This window comes from Zea mays, chromosome 4 (genome assembly GCF_902167145.1).
Source record: "Zea mays cultivar B73 chromosome 4, Zm-B73-REFERENCE-NAM-5.0, whole genome shotgun sequence".
Classification (NCBI taxonomy): domain Eukaryota; kingdom Viridiplantae; phylum Streptophyta; class Magnoliopsida; order Poales; family Poaceae; genus Zea; species Zea mays.
Genome location: NC_050099.1, coordinates 76,342,231 through 76,362,355, shown reverse-complemented (window position 1 = coordinate 76,362,355; position 20,125 = coordinate 76,342,231). Strand labels below are relative to the sequence as shown.

At 48.7% G+C, this 20,125-nt stretch overlaps 2 protein-coding genes across 3 annotated transcripts; one reads left to right on the top strand and one right to left on the bottom strand.

Annotated features, from left to right (window-relative positions):
- The first annotated feature begins 628 nt into the window (after positions 1-628).
- LOC103653407 (cytochrome B5-like protein) lies at positions 629-18,421 on the top strand. 2 transcript variants are annotated; one of them, XM_008680323.4, is made up of 6 exons: positions 629-2,224; positions 16,456-16,582; positions 16,656-16,690; positions 16,845-16,922; positions 17,034-17,125; positions 17,910-18,421. In XM_008680323.4, exons 2-6 carry the CDS (start codon positions 16,501-16,503, stop codon positions 17,974-17,976), a joined length of 354 nt encoding a protein of 117 aa, XP_008678545.1. In that variant the 5' UTR covers positions 629-2,224; positions 16,456-16,500; the 3' UTR covers positions 17,977-18,421. The 2 variants fall into 2 exon arrangements, with proteins under 2 accessions (XP_008678545.1, XP_008678544.1); XM_008680322.4 differs by having other exon boundaries at positions 2,019-2,224; positions 16,451-16,582.
- Positions 18,422-18,543: 122 nt separating this feature from the next.
- On the bottom strand, positions 18,544-19,813 carry LOC100280987 (uncharacterized). Its single transcript, NM_001153907.2, has one exon. The coding sequence runs from the start codon at positions 19,727-19,729 to the stop codon at positions 18,767-18,769; it is 963 nt and encodes a 320-aa protein (NP_001147379.1). The 5' UTR covers positions 19,730-19,813; the 3' UTR covers positions 18,544-18,766.
- Between the last annotated feature and the right edge of the window lie 312 nt (positions 19,814-20,125).

The following is a 20,125-nucleotide window of genomic DNA, read 5'->3' as shown; positions in this document are numbered from 1 at the left end:
TGTGCCGGTCTGCCTTTAATTGTCTTCGCAAACACATACACACTTACCTTTTTGTTTAAGCAAGAGCATATGGTGGTGCGTGTCTGATGACTAACGATGTACGAGGGAATTTTTCCGGCATGTGTGGAACGTGCTCGTGCTCTCCAATGATGAGACCATACAAAACGTAGCATATATCGAAGTCTGCATGATACTGATGGTTGCAATGTAATGGTGAAATAACTAGATTAAAATAACAAAATTTATGTATGGCTAGGATTACAAATTGATTATGAAACATTTTCTCATAACAATATAACACAGATTTTGTATATAAGTTATCGTAGTATACTGGTATTATATATTCCCGTTGCAACGCACGAGCATCCAGCTAGTACAATATATAAAGACTAAAATAACCTTTTTTTTGCTTCATGCTAATTTTCTAGGCAAGGGCATTAAAGTAAATGTTACCCTTTAGTCTATTTTAACACCCATGTAAAGTAGATACTAATTGATTTTAGCTTCTAGTTCTTCACATGGGCCATATGAAGAACTATAAGCTAAAATCAATTAATACCTACTTTATTTTTTTGTTTGGTAAAATAGAGACTAAATAAACTAAAGATTAGTCTTTATAGAGCCGCGTCGTGCTCGTCTGTTCCACTCCCCCGCTCGCTCCTCTTCCCCAGTGCTCGAGCTTCCCCCCTCGCTCGCTCATCTGCTCCCGTCGTGCCGCTCCTACTCTGCTTGCTTGCCTCTACGCTCGTTGCCGCCACTGTGCCCCGCGTTCCGTGCCCCGTTGGCGATCTTCGCACTTCGGCTTGCACGCCCGCCCTCGCCAATTCCTCGACTGAAGCTCCCTTCCCTTCCCTAGCCGAGGTTCCTCCTTCCTCTTATGACAGTAAATGAAGGAAGAAGTCACATTTTGCGATCTAGCCTCTCCGATCTACATTTAATCGTGTATATGTCTCTGCGTCATCGTTTTCGTTATAAAATAGATATTCTAGATCCAAATAAAGTAATATTTGTTTCATTAGCTCCATAACCATGTGCTAATCATATTAAAATAGCTCTTTTTAATAGTTATTTTTTATGTTTTCTTATTCAATTTAAATAATGTTTATTATAGTTGTTTAAGAATAGTTTTTCTAAATAAGAAGTAGAAGGAAATGTAGCCCATATATCCCTCAATCAAAAATAAAAGATAATTGAACTAGTTAATTCTTTCTTTTATATAATGTGATTTAGTTTTATATATGTGTCTATATATATATATTGCTTATCAATATTAATTATGATATAGAGTTTTTTTCTAAATAAATCTTAAAATAAATTAATTAGTGTTCATACTTTTGTAATAAAATAATAGATTATATTATTTGGATCCATCTTTCTTAATAGAAATATAGGCTATGTGTTTTCTAATAAAAATAATGGATAGTATGTTGTTTGTTATTTTAGCATTAAAATGTATATTATAGCTTTGCAATATAACTATTTTGGATCCTCCGTATGGTTTTCTAAAAAGAATAAAGTGATGCGTATAATGTTTCTAATGTTATAATCTTCAATTTATATTCTATTTTATAAAAACATAGAGCAAACCCTTTGAGCATTGTCTATATGATGTAATAAAATTTATTATTATCTATTTACGATTTGAGCGTTGTTTTTTTATATATTACACTTATGACATGAATACATATGGAAATTGATCCTCACACAAAGATACCGTTTGGTTCACGTAGTTATAACATAATGAGTAAATGATAATGTTAAATCATATTTGTTTAACTTCTATCGTAATTAGATACATTAAGAATTGATTTCGACATATTCAAACTTATTACTGCTAGTAGTCGAGTGTGAATTATTATCATTTACGTTATATTTCGTAAACCAAACAAAATCAAATATGTTATGCATTCAGTTTTGTGACTAAAATTGGATACGATACTGTGCTTGATTTAGATTTTAAATGTTTGGGTCAACATGGTTCGACACAAAATTATTAAAGATCGTGTTGGTCCTAAAATTTTTATCGGAAAGCACGATAGATCGTGTCCGGCCCCCGGTTAACTTTCACGTCCGGATGCAAATTCGCCTCGGTCGTTCAACCAAACAAGCTCACTCCCGGCCATCAGGCGCACACCGCTCTCCCGCCGCCGTCCTGCGTCGGAGCGATATCCCTACATCCCCACCTCATTTGCACCCGGATTGGCTTCTTCTTCTACTACTACTGGTAAGGAGTTCCTAGCCTAGTCTCGCTTGGATGGGATGTTCGTGCTGTCCTCTAATCAGGATCTTCCTTTGTGCTATTGGGATAGTCGCTCCAAAATCCGAATCCATAGTCACGGTGTTCCTCTTTTTTGGATCGGTATAGCTGCTTCTACATCCTAACCCATGCAGTTTGTTGTGAACTTGGGATTCATGTGCCACGGGGGGTTTGTTGCAGCCCCATCGCCACTGCTGCAGTGTTGCTACGAGTTAAGTAGTGGGTTGTGCCCCTGTAGGGGTAGATGGTATTGACGATCGATTGATTAGCACCAGTTCCATATGATGTCTTTCTTGCTTCCTGCAAGTCGTTTCTGTACCTTTAAGTTAGGCTAGATGTAGTCCGTCTCACACCCAAGTGGGATTTTCTGACCAGATTGTCCCTGAACGTGTATTTATGCTGGGATGCTCCCTTCACTCGTATTCCAGGACACCTAGCTGAGTGTACTATTTAACTGAACAAAGCATTGTTTCCTCTATTACCGTTCAAACCCTGATCCATTTTGTAGCATGTTGACTTGACATTGGGGGAAAAAGAAAAATACTAGGTATAAAACCATGGTTGGAAGCAAAAAATCCTTGTCAGATCATTGATGCTTTTAAAAGTAATTTGACTCGCTAATTACTTGCTCATCACTGTGAAGGAAGATGAAAATTATCTTCAGATGCACCACATTTTAATTTGTTTTTTCTTGTTTAGGCTAAGTATGGTTGTAATTGTTTGGAATGTTATTTGCATCCCTGTAAATTTGTTACTGTAGTAAGTTTTGTTATCAGCAAAAGGCCTTATTATGACCCTTCCCTACTGCTTTTTAACTGAAACCCTTTGCACATATATCAACCACATTATTCCGCTGCATCCTTCCAATTCCCACTTCATCCACTTGAAATTTTCTATATTTATTTTTTATAGTTATTTACCAACCAAGGTTTTCAAGTCGGTAAGTCGAGTCGAGTCGACAAGATACTGACTTGGTGACTAGTCTATAAGTCAGTTGACTAGTCGTCGACTTGCCAATATAGTGGCTGTTTTGCCTATATAATGGCTTCATATAGACAATATATCAATTATATATGAAGAAAGAGGATGTTTTACCTCTTTTGAAGTCTGAAATTGAACGAAACTGAAATAAATAGCAAGTCTTACCTCATTTGAAGCCTCAAACTAAACCAAATCAGCCACATAAGTGATAAGTCATAAACTCATAAGTCATAACAGCCATATAGTTCAAATTGGAAAACAAATAGCAAGAAAATATAGTTCAAACTTGAAAGGAAATAAACTCCATTAGATAGCTAAGATGATGCTGCAGCTAGATAGATACTAGATACCCTAAATATCTCCCAAATCAAGATCATCCATTGCATTTTCTTCACCACCAGCACCAGCTTAAGTTGGACTGTTATGTGGGGATTCACCAAAGTCATCCACTTCTTCATCATCATTAGGCATGTACTCTTCATCATCTTGTTCATTGCCCTCGTTGCCTTGCTCTTCCTCTTCCATAACTCTCTCCTCCTGTGTAGCAGCAGCTTGACAACGCCTTGAATAAACAGACTCATATCGGGCTCTTCTTGGGAAGTTGCGACCTTGAAGTGAACTAGAAGCATCGATTGTATCATCCACATGAGTCCATGCAAGATCATCCCCTTCTCTAACTGTTTCATTTTGATTGTCCACCCACTCATTGTCCCATTGGAAATCCTCTAAAATTAAAGGGTTACCAATATTTCCCTCCTCACGCAATCTTTGGAACCTAGCTGCCATCTTTCTATTGTATTGGATATAAACCAAATTGTTTAACCTTTGGTGCTCCAATCTGTTCCTTTTTTTTGGTATGCATCTATGTGTTAAATAATGAATTAGTGGTGGTGTCCTAAAATCAATTAAAAAGATATAAACTGAAATGACAACTTTTTACTTACAAATTCAAAAGTGCTCCAATTGCGCTCACATCCGGAAGCGGAACAACAAAGGCTAACGATGCGCTTTGCAAAGGATTGAATCTCAAATGCAAGGCCACCATATGCATCCCACCAACGAACTAAAAAAAGAGAAGAGAAGTTGAATTATTGTTGCCAACCATACAAAACTTAAATGATTAATGAGGTAATGGAACTTACTGGGGCTCTTTTTTTGTATTTCTCTAATTGCTAATGGTGATGAGAAGGCAGGGCCAGCCATATTCATATACTCATCAGCTTGTTTACTGATTATAACTTGAAGGTCATAATCTTCAACCATCTTCCATAGCACCTCATTGAATGCTACCCTCAGCTTACCAACCTCCCTTTTTGTTGGATCATTTTTTGAAGTTCAAAGAACTTATTTGGATTTAATAGCAATGCAGCCCCATACAACTTCACCTCCATTTGATCTTGCCACCTCCGATTAATAATGACAAGCAACTTCCTCTTCATTGTCTCTCTACCTTCAAAACCCGAAGTGATCTTTGCTTTTGCCATATCCATGGCAGCGGCAACCTCTGGCATGGCTGGCTTTTCATCACCATCAACAATTCGCAACACAATGAGGAGTGGTTGTGATGCACGAATACAATCTTGGACTAAGTTCCAAAAATTTGTAGAAAGAAGTATCTCTGTGACCTTCTTTCCTGCTTCTGTGCTTGATAGCTTGGACCTAGTTCAATCATCACTAACAAAGAGGCATCTCAAAACTTGCTTATGTTTATATATGGACTGGAGAGTAAGGAAAGATGTAGCAAATCTTGTAACTGCAGGTCTCACTAAATCACCCCCTATCTTCTCCCTCGTGGCATCAAGAAGCTTGCCATGCCTATATATGAAGGTTGTCACTTGGCGAGCATAGGAAATGCATTTCTTGAACTCTCCAATTTTCCCAATGTCCTCAAGCATGAGGTCCAAACAGTGAGCAGCACATGGAGTCCAAAACAAGTGAGGGATTTTTCTTTCTAAAAGTCTTCTAGCAGCCTTGAAGTTAGCCCCATTATCTGTAACAATCTGCACTACCTTGTCTCTACCAATGACATCAATTCTTTTCTCCAATAGTGCAGCTAACATCTGAGCATCTGCTGTCTCACTTGAGGCATTGGCAGACTCCAAGAAAAATGTGCCAGTTGCACTATTGACAAGGAAATTGATCAAGTGTCGACCCCTCCTATTTGTCCAACCATCAGACATAAGTGTGCAATCAAATTCAGTCCAAGCCAACTCATGAGTCTTTTTTATCTCATCTACACTCTTCTTTGCCTTCTCAAGCAATGACACCCTAACATCATGATATGAGGGTTTCACATACCCAGGACCATATTGCCCAACCGCCTCAAGCATGATCTCAAAGGCCCTTGAGTTGATGACATTAAGTGGTAAGCCACTCTCATATATAAAATCAGCAACATACATATCTGTTCTTTCCTTCTCCGCCTTGCTCTTTCGCTGCAATGTAGTTTGAGTGTTGCCCTTGCAATGTCTCTCGCGAACCACATCTTCAGGTGCTTTGCGAAACATGGATGCAATTGACTTAGAAGACTTCGACGCGTGTTGATTGTTTTGGCTTGCTTTAGCTGAGAGCCTTCTCTTTTAGGCTGTTCCGGAACTGGGTTGAACAACTGAATGGGATGCTCTACTTTCCCCTTCTCCAAGTACTTCAACTTCATCATCTTTATCATCATCCAAGTTAATAGGCTTCTGTCTAGCATTCTTCTTCAAATAATCACTCATCTCTTTGCTAATTGCCGATGTTGTTTTCGAGCACTTAGCAACATCACCATGACCACCAACAAGGTGCTGCTTCAACCTTCTAACACCTGCATGAACGATTTTGCCACAAAGTATGCACTTCACCACATCTTTTTTGTTCAAATCCATTCAATAACAATAGTTCCATGCTGGATCCTTCGATTTTGCCTTTCTTTTAGGATCTTTAGCTGGATCGTATGGCTGCTGGCTTCCTGACTCCCCTTGTGGTCGATCTGCAATTGTATCTTCCATCTTTGTGCTGCAGCTCTGCGCTGCAGAGGAGGGGCGACGACTCTGCAGAGGAGGGGCGGCGGCTCTGCAGCAGGGGGAGACCGGCGGCTCTCTGCAGCAGGGGAGACCGACGGCTATCTGCCGCAGAGAAGGGGCGGCGGCTGCTGCAGCAGAGAAGGGGCGACGGAGGGGCAATAGCTGCTAGAGAGGAGGGCTGGCGGCTTCAGGTAAGTTAGGGTTTAGGTTTAGGTTTTTTAATGGGCCTCTGGTTGGGCCGAACTAGGACAAGTCGGTCGACTTTCTAGCCCAAGTCGAGTCGACTTATATTTTTCAGTCGTCGGCAAGTCGGGCGACTTACGAGAAAAGTCGAGTCGGACCTCCAAGTAGGTCTCTCAAGACCGCCTGGACGACTAGTCGCCGACTTGAAAACAGGGTTACCAACCTTTCAATTCAAAATACTATGAATGCTTGCTCACCCTTCATGTTAATTAGAGGTCGGCCTGAGCCTGCACTCATTCATTTTTAGAAAGCTATTCATTTCATTTGAGTTCTCAGCACTTTTTTGTTCTCTTCGTGGAATGAATGACAACATAGTATATTGACGATCCTTGTGTAATATGGTCATACTATTTTAGTTCCCTAAACAAAGGCCACATATACCTTTATACTAATGCATCATTAATAACATCATCCAACTTCTTGGTGTCACCTACCTTGGTGTACCCCCCTCCCCGCCCCACACTTCTCTCTCCAATTTAGCACTGATTGTAACATCTTCTCAGAAGATGACATGATCGACTTAGGGGGTTGTAGTCTAGCCTTAGATTGTTATCTTCCATAATATGTTATGTCAGTGATCCAATGGACTTCATGGAAATACCATTTCATTGTGTTGTGTGCTGACACCGTCATGTTTTTTTTGCTATTCTTCACCAAGGATGTGACATCATGCTTATTCGTTATTGATTCAAAGCCCATATGCAATTGTTACTCGTTGTGCAATTAATACTGTTAGAATATTAATTGTTGCCTATATGTGTATTAGAGCTTTATATATATTGGGACCAATCCATTTTCTGCATGAGATTGGGTTGAACCTATTGGCGCCTAGGGTTTCCCTAGTCACTTACCTCTAGGACTATATATGTACTCCCGTACACATAAATAGATGTATCTAATTCTACAGCAATACCTTCTCTAACATGGTATCACGAATCTAATCTCGCTTCTGCTCCTCCCATGGCTGCTGCCTCTCTAGGGCAGCCACCCTTTGGGGCCACCGCCACCCTTGTTTCGCGTCACCATAGCAACACACAAACATCTCCTCCCACCTCCTGCACTCATGGTAGGGATCTCATCGACTGTCGAGGTGTACGCCCGCGCTGAGGTCACGACCTTCGCAAGAGGATCGACGACATGCTTGCCGCTATTCAGACTGTGGAAAAGGAGGCTGCCAACACACGTGCTCGCATCTAGGCAGCCACCCTTCTCAAACGAGAAGGCTGTCGTCGCCGCCCTCGAGTAGGAGGTCACCATCGTTCAATAGGGTTTGGGCCTACAACACCACATGGCCGTTGACCCCCACCTTAGGGCACCCCCATAGGATGACCTTGTTGTAGCCTATGAGGCTGCTATCGTCAACCTCCTTGTCCAGGCCCCATCGACCACATATTGTCTAGCCCTCTGTTAGACATCGATTCATGCTGGGATCGAATGGACTACGTTGTCATCTCCGTGATCTTCAGCACCATCTCCCCCAATATATGTCGGATGGCCAGGGAGCAATGGCACGGCACACCACCTCTGGCTCACTCTCGAGAACCAGTTTCTTATGAATTGTGACCTGCATCCTCTAACTCAACGCCACCTTCCACACCTTTGTCCAGGATGACCTCTTTGTTGGTGATTACTGCTACAAGCTGAAGGGGATGTCCGACTCCTTGGCTGACATGGGCACGTCGGGGCCATCATTCGACGCCCCCCTTCCTATCCTTCCTTAAGATTCAATACGATCTTGTTCTGGAGGATCTCAACATGACCACCACTGGTCTTGCTGTTGCTCTAATGGCCTTCATCGCCACTCCCCCGTCGATCGCCCCCACATCGGCTGCCCTAGCTCCTTTTTATTTTGGCACACTCCTTCGGGACTTGAAAGCAACCCACTCCCATCTCACGATCTGACAAGAAGAAAGGTGTGGTCGGGGTAACACTCTTTGGCGGGCCTTCTACAACCGGTGGACGGGTAGCATCACCATGCTCCTGGCCTGGCTCCTAGCAGCCAGCAGCAATAGCTGCGCCAGGTGTCCTAGGCCATGATGGCGGCGTTTGTACTGTTTGGACCGTCTGACATACTTGTCTCTTAACCCTTATAGGCTTCAACATTCCCATCACAACCGCCTACACCGCCAAGTTGAACTCCATGAACCGATAGCTGGGATTAGTAAATTCTTGCTAACTCGTTTAGCACTATGGCTCTGCATCCACATGTTACGTTCATCAATTGGGTGGCCGACTCTGGCGCCTCCAACCATACCACCAACATGTCGGCAACATCTCCCTCTTCTGCTCATCTAATTCAACTACACCTTCATCTATTGTTGTTGGTAATAACTCCATCCTCCCCATCACCTCAACATGTGGCGCGGTTCTTCCCGGGCCATTCTATCTCAACAACATTCTTCTCACCCCTTATATCATTTAGAATTTCCTTTGTATTTGTTGCTTCACTATTGACAATTCGTGTTCTTTGGAGTTGAAGGATCTCGTTACCCGAAACATGATCATGAGGTCCAATAGCTCTGAGCCTCTGACCCTTTCTACACACAATGCCTCTTTGGGTCTCCTGCCCCCTGCGTCATGTCTGTTGTTGCTGCGTCTACCTGGTATCGTCGTCCTAGTTACCCTGTCTCTAATGTGTTGTCTAGTTTGTCTAATGCTTCAACTGTCAAGGGCTCCAATGCCCAAGACAGCAGGGCCCCGACTACGGAGCTCATAGTCGTGGTCAGCAAAGGCGCCGAGGATTTTGCCCGGTAACCCAATTGTGAAGGAGGTGAGATTGGAGGAACAATAAGAGAAAGGAGATAGGAAATTCTTGCTTGCCCTATTGAAACAGCCACCTGCTTTATATATAGCCAGGCCGGCGTAACCAACCCCTATTTATTCTCTATACTTATCTAAACAACTTCCTAACAACTTATCCCTATTTGCTAGCAACGGCCAGCTCTGACCTGTTGCTGGCCGTGAGCTTATCTTCTAAACAAATCTCCTATTTTCTAGCTACTAGCAACTACCAGCTATTCTTGCGCCCTGATCTGCTGCTGGCCGCGTGGCCGACACTGTAGTGGTGACCCTACATGACATCTCTCCCTCCCTCGATGAGCAGTTCGTCCTCGAGCTGGAAGCTGGGGTAGCGCTCGATAAAACTGTCGGCGTCTTCCCACGTGGTTGATGTGGCGGGCTCTCCTTTCCAGTGAACCAGAAGCTGGCGGACACCCCGGGCCAAGCGGGAGCGTACAACGTGATCCGGTTCTGGAACAGCATCACCATTGTGGATCTGCGGTAGGGCCGGTGGGTTGGCCGGCGGCGTGCCCACGAATTTCTTCAAGAGTCGGACGTGGAATACGTCGTGGAGGTGGGCGCAGGGTGGAAGCCCCTCCCTCGATGAGCAGTTCGTCCTCGAGCTGGAAGCTGGGGTAGCGCTCGATAAAACTGTCGGCGTCTTCCCACGTGGTTGATGCGGCAGGCTCTCCTTTCCAGTGAACCAGAAGCTGGCGGACACCCCGGGCCAAGCGGGAGCGTACAACGTGATCCGGTTCTGGAACAACATCACCATTGTGGATCTGCGGTAGGGCCGGTGGGTTGGCCGGCGGCGTGCCCACGAATTTCTTCAAGAGTCGGACGTGGAATACGTCGTGGAGGTGGGCGCGGGGTGGAAGCTCCAGGCGGTAGGTGACGTCGTTGATGATGGCGGTGACGCGGTACGGTCCGTAGAACCGTGGCTTGAGCTTCCCTGACGTGGGCATGTGTAGTGAAGAGGCAACACAGTGGCACAGACGAAGCCACACCCAATTGCCCACCGCATAGCGGACGTCTCGGTGATGGTTGTCGTAGAAGCGCTTGTAGACGGTCTGGGCCTGCTCCAGGCGGTGACGTACGTCCGCCAGGAACTCGTCACGTTCCGCCATGTGTTTGGCGACTGTCGCCACTCTCGTTTCGCCGGGCTCATACGAGCGGATGGAGGGTGGATCTTGGCCATAAACCACCCGGAACGGAGTGTCGCGGAGCGCCGACTGGTAGGCGGTGTTGTAGATGTACTCAGCCCAGGGAAGCCAGCGCAACCACTATCGAGGTCGATCCCCTTGAAGCCGCGCAAGTACATGGTGATGACTTTATTGGCGGCCTCCGTCTGGCCGTCGGCTTGCGGATGTAAAGCCGTGGTCATGTGCATCTTGGCTCCGGTGAGGCGCATCAGTTTCTGCCAAAAGATGGATGTGAAGACGGGGTCTCGGTCCGAGACCATGGATTGAGGCACTCCGTGCAGGCGCACGATCTCGGCGAAGAAGACCCGGGCCACGGACTCTGCCGTGTACGGGTGTGCGAGCGGGATGAAGTGGCAGTATTTGCTGAAGCGATCCACCATCGTCATGATAACGGATTTTCCTCCCACACGCGGAAGCGCCTCGACGAAGTCCAGCCCGATGTCGGCCCAGACCGCGACTGGCACCGGAAGGGGCAGTAACAGGCTGGCTGGATGTAGGTGGTCTGACTTGTATCGTTGACATGTGGCGCAGGCGCGGACGTAGTCCTGGACCGTCCGCCGTAGGTTTGGGGAGTGGAAGTCACGTCGTAGGCGGTGTAGGGTGCGCTGGACGCCTTCATGGCCATCATCATGTATGGCGGTGACGAGCTCGTGGAGGAGTGGCGATGCTGGTGGGATGTAGAGGCGTCCTTGGAACGCGACGAGCCCATCAACCAGCGACCATGCGCCCGTGCGTTGTCCTGCTATGAGTTCCTCCTTGAGGGTGACCAGAGCAGGGTCGGTGTCGTGAGCTTGGCGTAGACGCTCGACAAAGTTGAAGGTAGGACCCGATATGGCGAGGAGCACCGGCTCTTCTGTGTCGTGCTTGGACAGAGCGTCGGCCACCGTGTTGGTGCTGCCCGCTTTGTACTCCACTGTGAAGTCGAAACCCAGGAGCTTGCCCACGCAGTGATGCTGCGGAATGGTGGTGAGGCGCTGGTCGAGCAAAAATTTGAGACTGAAGTGGTCAGTGCATACCAGGAAGCGGCGTCCCCAAAGGTACGGCCGCCAGTGGCGCACGGCGAGGACTAGGTCGATAAGCTCGCGCTCATATGCCGCCAAGAAGCGATGTCGAGGAGCAACGGGCCGGCTAAAGAATGCCACCGGGTGCTGGTCTTGGAGGAGCACGGCGCCGAAGTCGTGTGTCGAGGCGTCGCACTCCACGATGAAGGGCTGGCCGAAGTCGGGCAGTGCGAGCACCGATGCTGTAGTGATGGCGTTCTTGAGTGCCGTGAACGCCTCCTCAGTCTCGGCAGACCAGGTGAACCCCTCCTTGCGGAGAAGAGCGGTGAGGGGCGCGGCGATGGCTCCGAATGTCTTGACGAACTTGTGGTAGTAGCCGGCTAGGCTGAGGAAGCTGCGCACCGCTCGTGGGGAACGAGGGATCGGCCACTCGACGACGACTTGGACTTTGGTCGGATCCATGGCGATGCCTGCCACAGAGATGACATGCCCAAGGTAGGAGATGGAGGTGACGTCGAACTCGCACTTAGAGCGCTTGACGAAGAGGTGGTGGTGGTGGAGGATGTCGAGGACGGCGCACACGTATCGCAGATGATCGGTCCATGTCCTGCTATAAATGAGGATGTCGTCGAAGAAGACGAGGAAGAACCGGCGCAGGAACGGTCGCAGGATGTCGTTCATGAGTGCCTGAAATGTCGTCGGGGCATTGCAGAGCCCGAACGGCATGACCAGAAACTCATAGAAGCCGTCATGCGTGTGGAATGCCGTCTTGGCGATGTCGTCGGTGCGCATCCGGACTTGATGGTAGCCGGATCGGAGGTCTAGTTTGGAGAAGAAACGATCGCCGTGGAGCTCGTCGAGCAGTTCGTCGACCACCGGGATTGGGTACGCGTCCTTCACCGTGATCGCGTTCAGGGCGTGATAGTCGACGCAGAAACTTCATGTGCCATCGGCCTTCCGCAGGAGCAGTACCGGAGAGAACGCCGAGGAGCTCCGTCGAATGATGCCCTGGTCGAGCATGGTGGCGCACTGACGCTCCAGCTCGTCCTTGTGCGCCACTGGATAGCGGTAGGCCCGTACGGCCACTGGCGCTGATCCCGAAAGCAGGGTGATGGCGTGGTCGCGGAAGCGGGGCGGTGGCATGCCCTTGGGCTCGGTGAAGACTGCCGTGAATGCGTCCAGGAGGGCCTGCATGAGATCGTCGCCCGTGCTGGACTGGACGGTACTGCCTGCCCGCGCCAGCACACCTGATGGTCGTCGTTTCAGAAAGACATGGTCAAGGCGCCAAAGTCCCACAGGATGGGACCCAACGAGGCGAGCCACTGGGTGTCGAGGACCACGTCGTAGCCGGCGAGGGGCAGGATGAAGAAATCGGCGGAGAATTCCTCGTTGATGAAGAACAGGACGCCGTGGTACACGCCCGGGCATGGCACCCGGTCGCCGTTGGCCACCGTGACGTGGAGGTTGTCGTCTTGGTGACGCGGAAACGTGGTGCGGCTGGCGGCTTCTTCGGCGATGAAGTTGTGGGTAGAGTCGGAGTCGAGGAGGGAGACGCCGCCCAGCTTGATGCGCATTTGCATCGTTTCGCTGGTGCGGATGCCGGTGATCGCGTGCACCGAGATTTGTGGTTCGTCATCGGTCAGAGCCTCCACGCTCGTGTCCGTCTCGTCGTCTGCCGGCGCCAGGTCGATGAGGAAGATGCGCTCGCAGACACGGTTGTGACCGTGCCCAAATTTCTCGTTGCAGTTGAAGCACAGCCCCAAACGGCGCCGTTCCTCCATCTCGGCCTGGGACAACCGGACAACCGCCGGACCTGGCGCCCCTCCACGGTCGTCGGAGCCTGCTGGCCTATAGTTGGCGGGTGGGGAGCTGGCAGCGCCAGGCGTGGGGGAGGTCTTGGTAGAAGCCCCCGTTGTTGTAGACGTCGAGGCTGTGAGGCGAGGGCCGCCGCACACTGATCACGGAGTTCCAGCTTGCGGGCGAGGCTCATGGCGATGGCAAGTGATTGTGGGTTGTGGATCTTGACGTCGAGGCTGAGGGGGGGGGGCTGTAGCCCGGCGGTGAAAAGTTGCACCTTCTGGAGCGCCGTGAGCATGCCGGCGCGGGGAAGGAGGGCCTCGAACCGCTCCTGGTAATTTGCGACTACCCCCGTGCGTTTGCACGCCACGAGTTCACCGAGTGGGTTGGCGCGCAAAGGTGGCCCGAAGCGTGTGTTGAGCAGTTCGACGAAGCGTCTCCATGACGGCGTGCCTTCTTCGCTCTGGATCTGCATAAACCATATCTGGGTGCCATCCTCTAGATTATAGGAGGCCATCCATACCTGCTCTTCGGCCGCGATCCGTTGCTGGAAGTATGATTCACACCGGTTGATGAACGCCAGGGGGTCGGACTTTCCGTCGAACCTGGGGAAGTCCATCTTCTGGAAACGTGGTGGACGGTCGATGTGGTGGTCGGCTCCATGCGTGGTGCGGAAGCCGGACGCGGATGTGTCGGTGGGGCGTTGTTCCAGTGCGTCGAACTTGGCCTACAGCGTCTCGACGGTTGCAGTCAACTTGGTGATGAGGGCTGCGAGGTCTGCTGTTGATGGCGCGACCATGGTAGTTGGTGTGGCGTGTGGGCTAGGCGGATGTGGGTCAGAGGATCGACTGGATCGCGATACCAGGTTGTCAAGGGCTCCAATGCCCAAGACAGCAGGGCCCCGACTACGGAGCTCGTAGTCGCGGTCAGCAAAGGCGCCTGGGATTTTGCCTGGTAACCCAATTGTGAAGGAAGTGAGATTAGAGAGGAACAATAGGAGAAAGGAGATAGGAAATTCTTGCTTGCCCTATTGAAACAGCCACCTGCTTTATATATAGCCAGGCCGACGTAACCAACCGCTATTTATTCTCTATACTTATCTAAACAACTTCCTAACAACTTATCCCTATTTGCTAGCAGCGGCCAGCTCTGATCTGTTGCTGGCCGTGAGCTTATCTTCTAAACAAATCTCCTATTTTCTAGCTACTAGCAACTACCAGCTATTCCTGCGCCCTGATCTGCTGTTGGCCGCGTGGCCGACGCTGGTAGTGGTGACCCCACATGACATCAACTATATCATGTAATAAAAGCACACATGATTTTCGCCATGCCTTTCAGCTAGGAAAGCATACCCATTTACCTTTCTCTAGTTCCTCCAGTCGAGCTTCCAAACCATTTGAGTTGGCTCATTGTGATTTGTGGACATCTCCTGTTGTTAGCATGTATGGTCACAAATACTACTTGGTTATTTGATGATTTTTCTCATTAATTATGGACCTTTGCTCCGCGTTTGAAATCCGACACATTCACTACTTTGTCCCAGTTTTTCTCATGTGTTTCCACTCAATTCGGTTACTCCATCCAGGCCATCCGGTGCGACCATGGCACGAGTTTGGTAATACTTACACTCGGACCTTTATCCGCTCTCATGGCACTTTACTCTGGATGTCGTGCCCCTACACCTCTTCACAGAATGGTAAAGCCGAGTATATTATTCCTTTTACTATTAATGTCATTCCCTCTCTGCTTTTCCATGCTTCTGCTCCAACATGCTAATGGGTTGAAGGTCTCTACACCGTGACATACCTGTTGAGTCGTCTACCCACAAAGAACATCAACACCTTCTGCCCCCATGTGGTGTTGTTCTCCCCCTCTTACGAACACCTCCACGTTTTTGGTTGCGCCCGCTATCCCAACCTTCTGTGGATGCTCCCCACAAACTTGCACTTCCTTCCACTTGGTGTGTCTTCCTCAAATATTCTTTTGATCGTAAGGGATACTGATGTATTGATCCCTCTTCCAACCTCATTATTGTCTCCCAACACGTTGTGTTTGATGAGGTAGATTTCTCCTTCTCTGCCTCGCCCCATCTAACTAACCATGATTTTTTATTTGAGTCATGTTCTTTGGTTTTCGCCATTGGGATCCCACTCCTTGCATGTACATCTCCGCCAGCACCCATGGTACCGCCTAGATTCTAACCTTGGGCGGCCCTGGCTCTTGTGCCACGCGTGCCCCTGGCGCCCCTGGCCCCGCCGGGCTTCTAGGCCCGGGCCACCACGATGCCCTCCTCTCCCATGCCCCGCTCATCTGCAACACCAACCATCGTCTCCATCCGCTGTCCGCGCCCGGTTCCGACCCCTGCACCTCCATCTCCCGCGCTACATGCGGGCTCAAAGACCATCGTCTACATGCACCTGGCTCTAATAGCCAACTCGCTCCCTCCCTTCCAACGTCGAGCTCGTCACCCCGCTATTCGACGACCACCCTATGGCCACATGGACCAAGCATGTCCTTCGATAGCCCGTGGACCGGTTCATCCGCGCTGCAGCGTCTTTGCAGGCCTTGTATTCTGTCTCGATGTCCGTCCGTAGCACCCTTGCAGATCCTCATTGGCGTTGTGCTATCGCAGAGGAGTACGAAGCGCTGATGACGAACGACACCTAGGACATGATGCCTCGTGCACCTGGTTCTAATGTCGTCACTGACAAGTGGATCTTCAAGCATACGTCTTATGCCGATGGGTCCCTGGAGCGCTCCAAGGCTCACTAGGTTCTTTGGGACTTCAACCACCGGCCTAGAGTGGGCTACAATGAGACTCGGTCAGATGGTCAAACTGGTGACTATCCGTACGGTCCTCTCCTTGGTTCTCTTTTGGTATTGGCTAGTACATCAACCCGACGTCAAGAATGGCTTCCTGCATGGCACGTTCAGCGAGACAATATACTACAATCAGCCTACTAGGTTTGTCGATCTATCTATATATGCGTATTAGGGTTTATATATATTAGGCTGAGCCCATCTCCTGCATGAGGTTGGGTCCAGCCTAGTGGCACCTAGTGGCTGACCTCTAGAACTATATGTCTATATGTGTACTTCCCTACATATCAGTAGATGCATCTAATTCTGCGGCAATACTTCCTCTAACAAATACTTTGGCCCTGTTCTTGATTGACCCCTTTTCAGTACAGAACTTTTTATGTGGCTGCAAAGTTCTGTAATTCTAGAGGAGCAAAATGGAGATTATTATCATTATCTCACTTGTCATTCTTTTGGCACTAGGAGCTCTCTTTGCGATCCCAAAATCGCAAAATAAAGGTACATGTTGCATACTTTATTGTAGATTGTAGTAGCTTGACCTGGTTGGATCTGAGTAACTTTCAAATTGCAGGTAAATCAAAAGGAACCGACTTAGGAGCTGGAATGGTAAACTCTTAATTTTCAACCGGCTAGTTTTCTTGAGCCTACAGATGCATACTACAAGACAAATTTTTCATCAGATTTGCACCATAATACTTGTAATATTTTAGATAGCTTGAAGAGATCATACCTTTTGTTTTTATTGTCTTTCTACATTCAGACATCTAGGAGCTTTACGAAGGAAGAGATCTCTAAACATAACACAAGGAAGGACTGTTGGATCGTCATCAAGGACAAGGTTGTATAATGCTAATGCATATCAGTTTGTCCCAATTTATTGCCCTAGACTTTAAAATAGGGAAATTCAAATATTTTGGTCTTCTAAATTTATCTTTGGTTGTTGAACCAGGTCTATGATGTCACTCCTTATGTAGAGGAGCATCCAGGCGGAGATGCCATTCTAAATAATGCTGGTGGTGATTCCACAGAGGGCTTTTTTGGGTCTGTAACTTATATTGCTTCCTATACCTCATAACATGCTCTGTCATTGCCTGATTAGTTCAGCACTTCAGTGCCTTTCTTGGAATTGTCTCTTCAGAAATTAGAAAATCATGCTTTTTGATCATTAAAAATTTACATAGTATGCCTTTTCATATTGAGATTATTCATCTCCGATATTTTAAACAATATTCGATGAAGACTTAGCATCATTTTAGATATTCTGTAAAAAAGCATTCGAAAGGAAATGAAAAAAAAAGACTGACAGTATTGCTATAATGATAGGCAAAAATGGTCAGTTTTTTTAGTTCCGGTGCTGCCTATCCAGGTATTGCTACTGCTAATACTTTCTACAGAAATACTATACACAACCAATAATTTCATAGAAGTTGCTAGATGCTTTTGTAATGCTTGTCTTATTATTGTTGGTTTTGTTTGTTGTAGGGAGTTCATGTTAAATTACACTAGACTGATAAATTAGCTTAAACACGTTTCCATTTTGAGCTGAAGTTCCAGTGTGTCCAAAACTACAAATTCAAGAGTTCCTTATTTAGCTCACTTTGTTATCGACACACATAGTACCACTCGTTGCAAGATAGCTATGTCATGCAATCATGGTATTGATGGAGCATGTCTTTCTTACTCTGCCTTCTCCTGGACTGGAAATGTGTCACAATACACCTTTGCTACTGCCACTTTCATGCTTCTTGCATGAACGGACTCAATCTCTGGTTAGTTTCTGTTTTCCTTGCTCAGCTCCATGACATTCTTTTATATGGACCCACAGGCCACAGCACGGCACTAGGGTCTTCGATATCATCGAGGATTTCTGCATCGGTCAGTTGAAGGCATAGGGTAGCTTGTATTGAATTCGTGGAATTTTCCGGAAATCAAGTTTTGAGAAGCTACATGTTATCCAACATTTTAAGCATTGCAACCTTCAAGCATTTGAGATGTCAGTGTAATTGTTCCACAATTGTCATCGGGGCTGCTAGGAGCTGTGATGTAGCACTGCGTTTTTATTCTGCTGTTGTGTGACTGTGTCTTTACATTTCTGTTGTTGGACAAGACTCCAAAACGCTTGTAATTGTTCTGGCTAAGGGCCCGTTCGGTTATTCAGGAATCTACTCCAGAAAGGATTTCAGCTGGAATAATTGTATAATTTGTATAACAATTAGTAACCTGGAATAGTTCCTAGTTTTGTTCCAGCCTAACCGAACGGGGCTTAAATCAGAATCTGTTTCACACGATCATTTCTCGAGTGATGTTACATTGAAGATGTCCCGAGTTTGATTTTAACTTGGCTGTTGAATGCGTTATTTAAGATTTGTCGTGCTCTAAGGAATTGATGGTATGCAAACATGAAAGTGAACAGTATGAAGAGAACATAATTTCTGAGATTGAGCTGATTGTTCCGTGAGTAGTAAAAATTAACTTTTCTCTTGCTGAGTGAAATCAACAAAACCCAACCCATGAAAGGGAAAGAAAGAAAGAAAGAAAAGATAATGAGACATTAAAATGTATCCTAAAAGCTTTGCTGGCTTCTGCTACTGCACAGTTCTCAGGAATAGGCTCCTCTGCTGCAGCTCTGCTCCTCCCTCCTGTCTTGGAGAAGTGGACAGTGCTGCCGATCAGTTGCTCTTCTCATGGATAGTAGAGGCTTGGCATTGCGGTGTCAATGTCGAAGTTCTGGTCGAATACGTATTCGACGCATTCGAGAGGCATGAATTCGTCGTCAGGCACCGGAAGGGGCGCAACCGACGAGACGGCGGCGAACGCCGATGACACCACCTCCTGGAGGTCCACGTCCGAGGTCCAGTCCCTGTACCCGGGCACCGGGCAAGGCGAGATGCCCTGGTGCAGGCAGCCGTTGAAGTCGGAGCCGACGGGCGACGCGAGGGACCACGGGGACGAGGCGCCCCGCACGGGGCAGCTCTCGGGCGTCATCGGCGGGAGCCCGGCGGCGTTGTCCGTGGTGGTGGTGGCCACCGTGAGCCGCGCGGCGAGGCCCTGCAGCGCGGCCTGCGCGTGCGGGTTGTGCTGCTGCGCCCTCTTGGACCCGCCGCCGGCGGCGGCGGGCCTGCAGGTGTGCTCGCCGTGGTAGACGACGTCGAAGAGCGCGGGGTGGTCGTCGGCGCGCTGCACCTGCTTGGTGGCCAGGCAGTTCTGCGAGTTGCGGTGCGTGCAGCGGTAGTAGGCCCGCGGGTGCCTGGCGCCGAGGATGTCCTTCTGGCCGTACTTGCGCCAGCTGTGGCCGTCGTCGGCGCTGACGCGCACCTGCTGGCTGGTCCAGCGCGCCGTGGCCTTGCGCTTCTTGGGGCTGGCGCCGGCGGGGCGGAAGGGGTGGTGGTCGGAGGCGGCGTCACTGCTTATCGGGCTCCCCGTGGCGGTCAGCGGCGAGGGGGCGAGGTCCGGTGACGAGTGGAGCATGCCGATGGAGCGGTCGGTGAGCGCGACGATCTGTTGCACGAGGCAGCGGCAGAGGTCGACGGAGTCCGCGTCCGCGGGCGCGCGCAGCTGCAGCTCGAGCTGGCTCACCAGGTCCTGCACGCGGCCCAACTCCGAGACCAGGAGCGCCCGCCCGCCGCTCTCCACGGCTTCAGCCATTGCTGCTTCGAGGATAGGTGAGAGCTGGAGCAGGGGAGTCCGGTCGTGAGGTGGCGAGCGATCGGAGATCAGGACTCAGGAGTGGCTTGGCTCGACGTGGAGGAAGAGGAGGATGTTTTTATAGCAAGCGAAAGCGAGGGAGGGAGGCCGGAGGGGGAAGCGCGTCCGCGTGGGGGAATTTCAAGTGAGCTGAGGCGAGGCGAGGCGAGCAGAGGAAGCCGATCATTTGTTTGACCGGCCGAGATCGGGGAGACCGCGCTGCGATTGGCTGCCCGCCTTGCCGGGTCGGGGGGGGGGGGGGGGGGGGGGGGGGGGGGGGTCACGGCTTCTGATTGACTGATTCTCATCTCCTGCTATCCTCTCAGAGTCTCAGTACTCAGCATCTGATCAACTTCA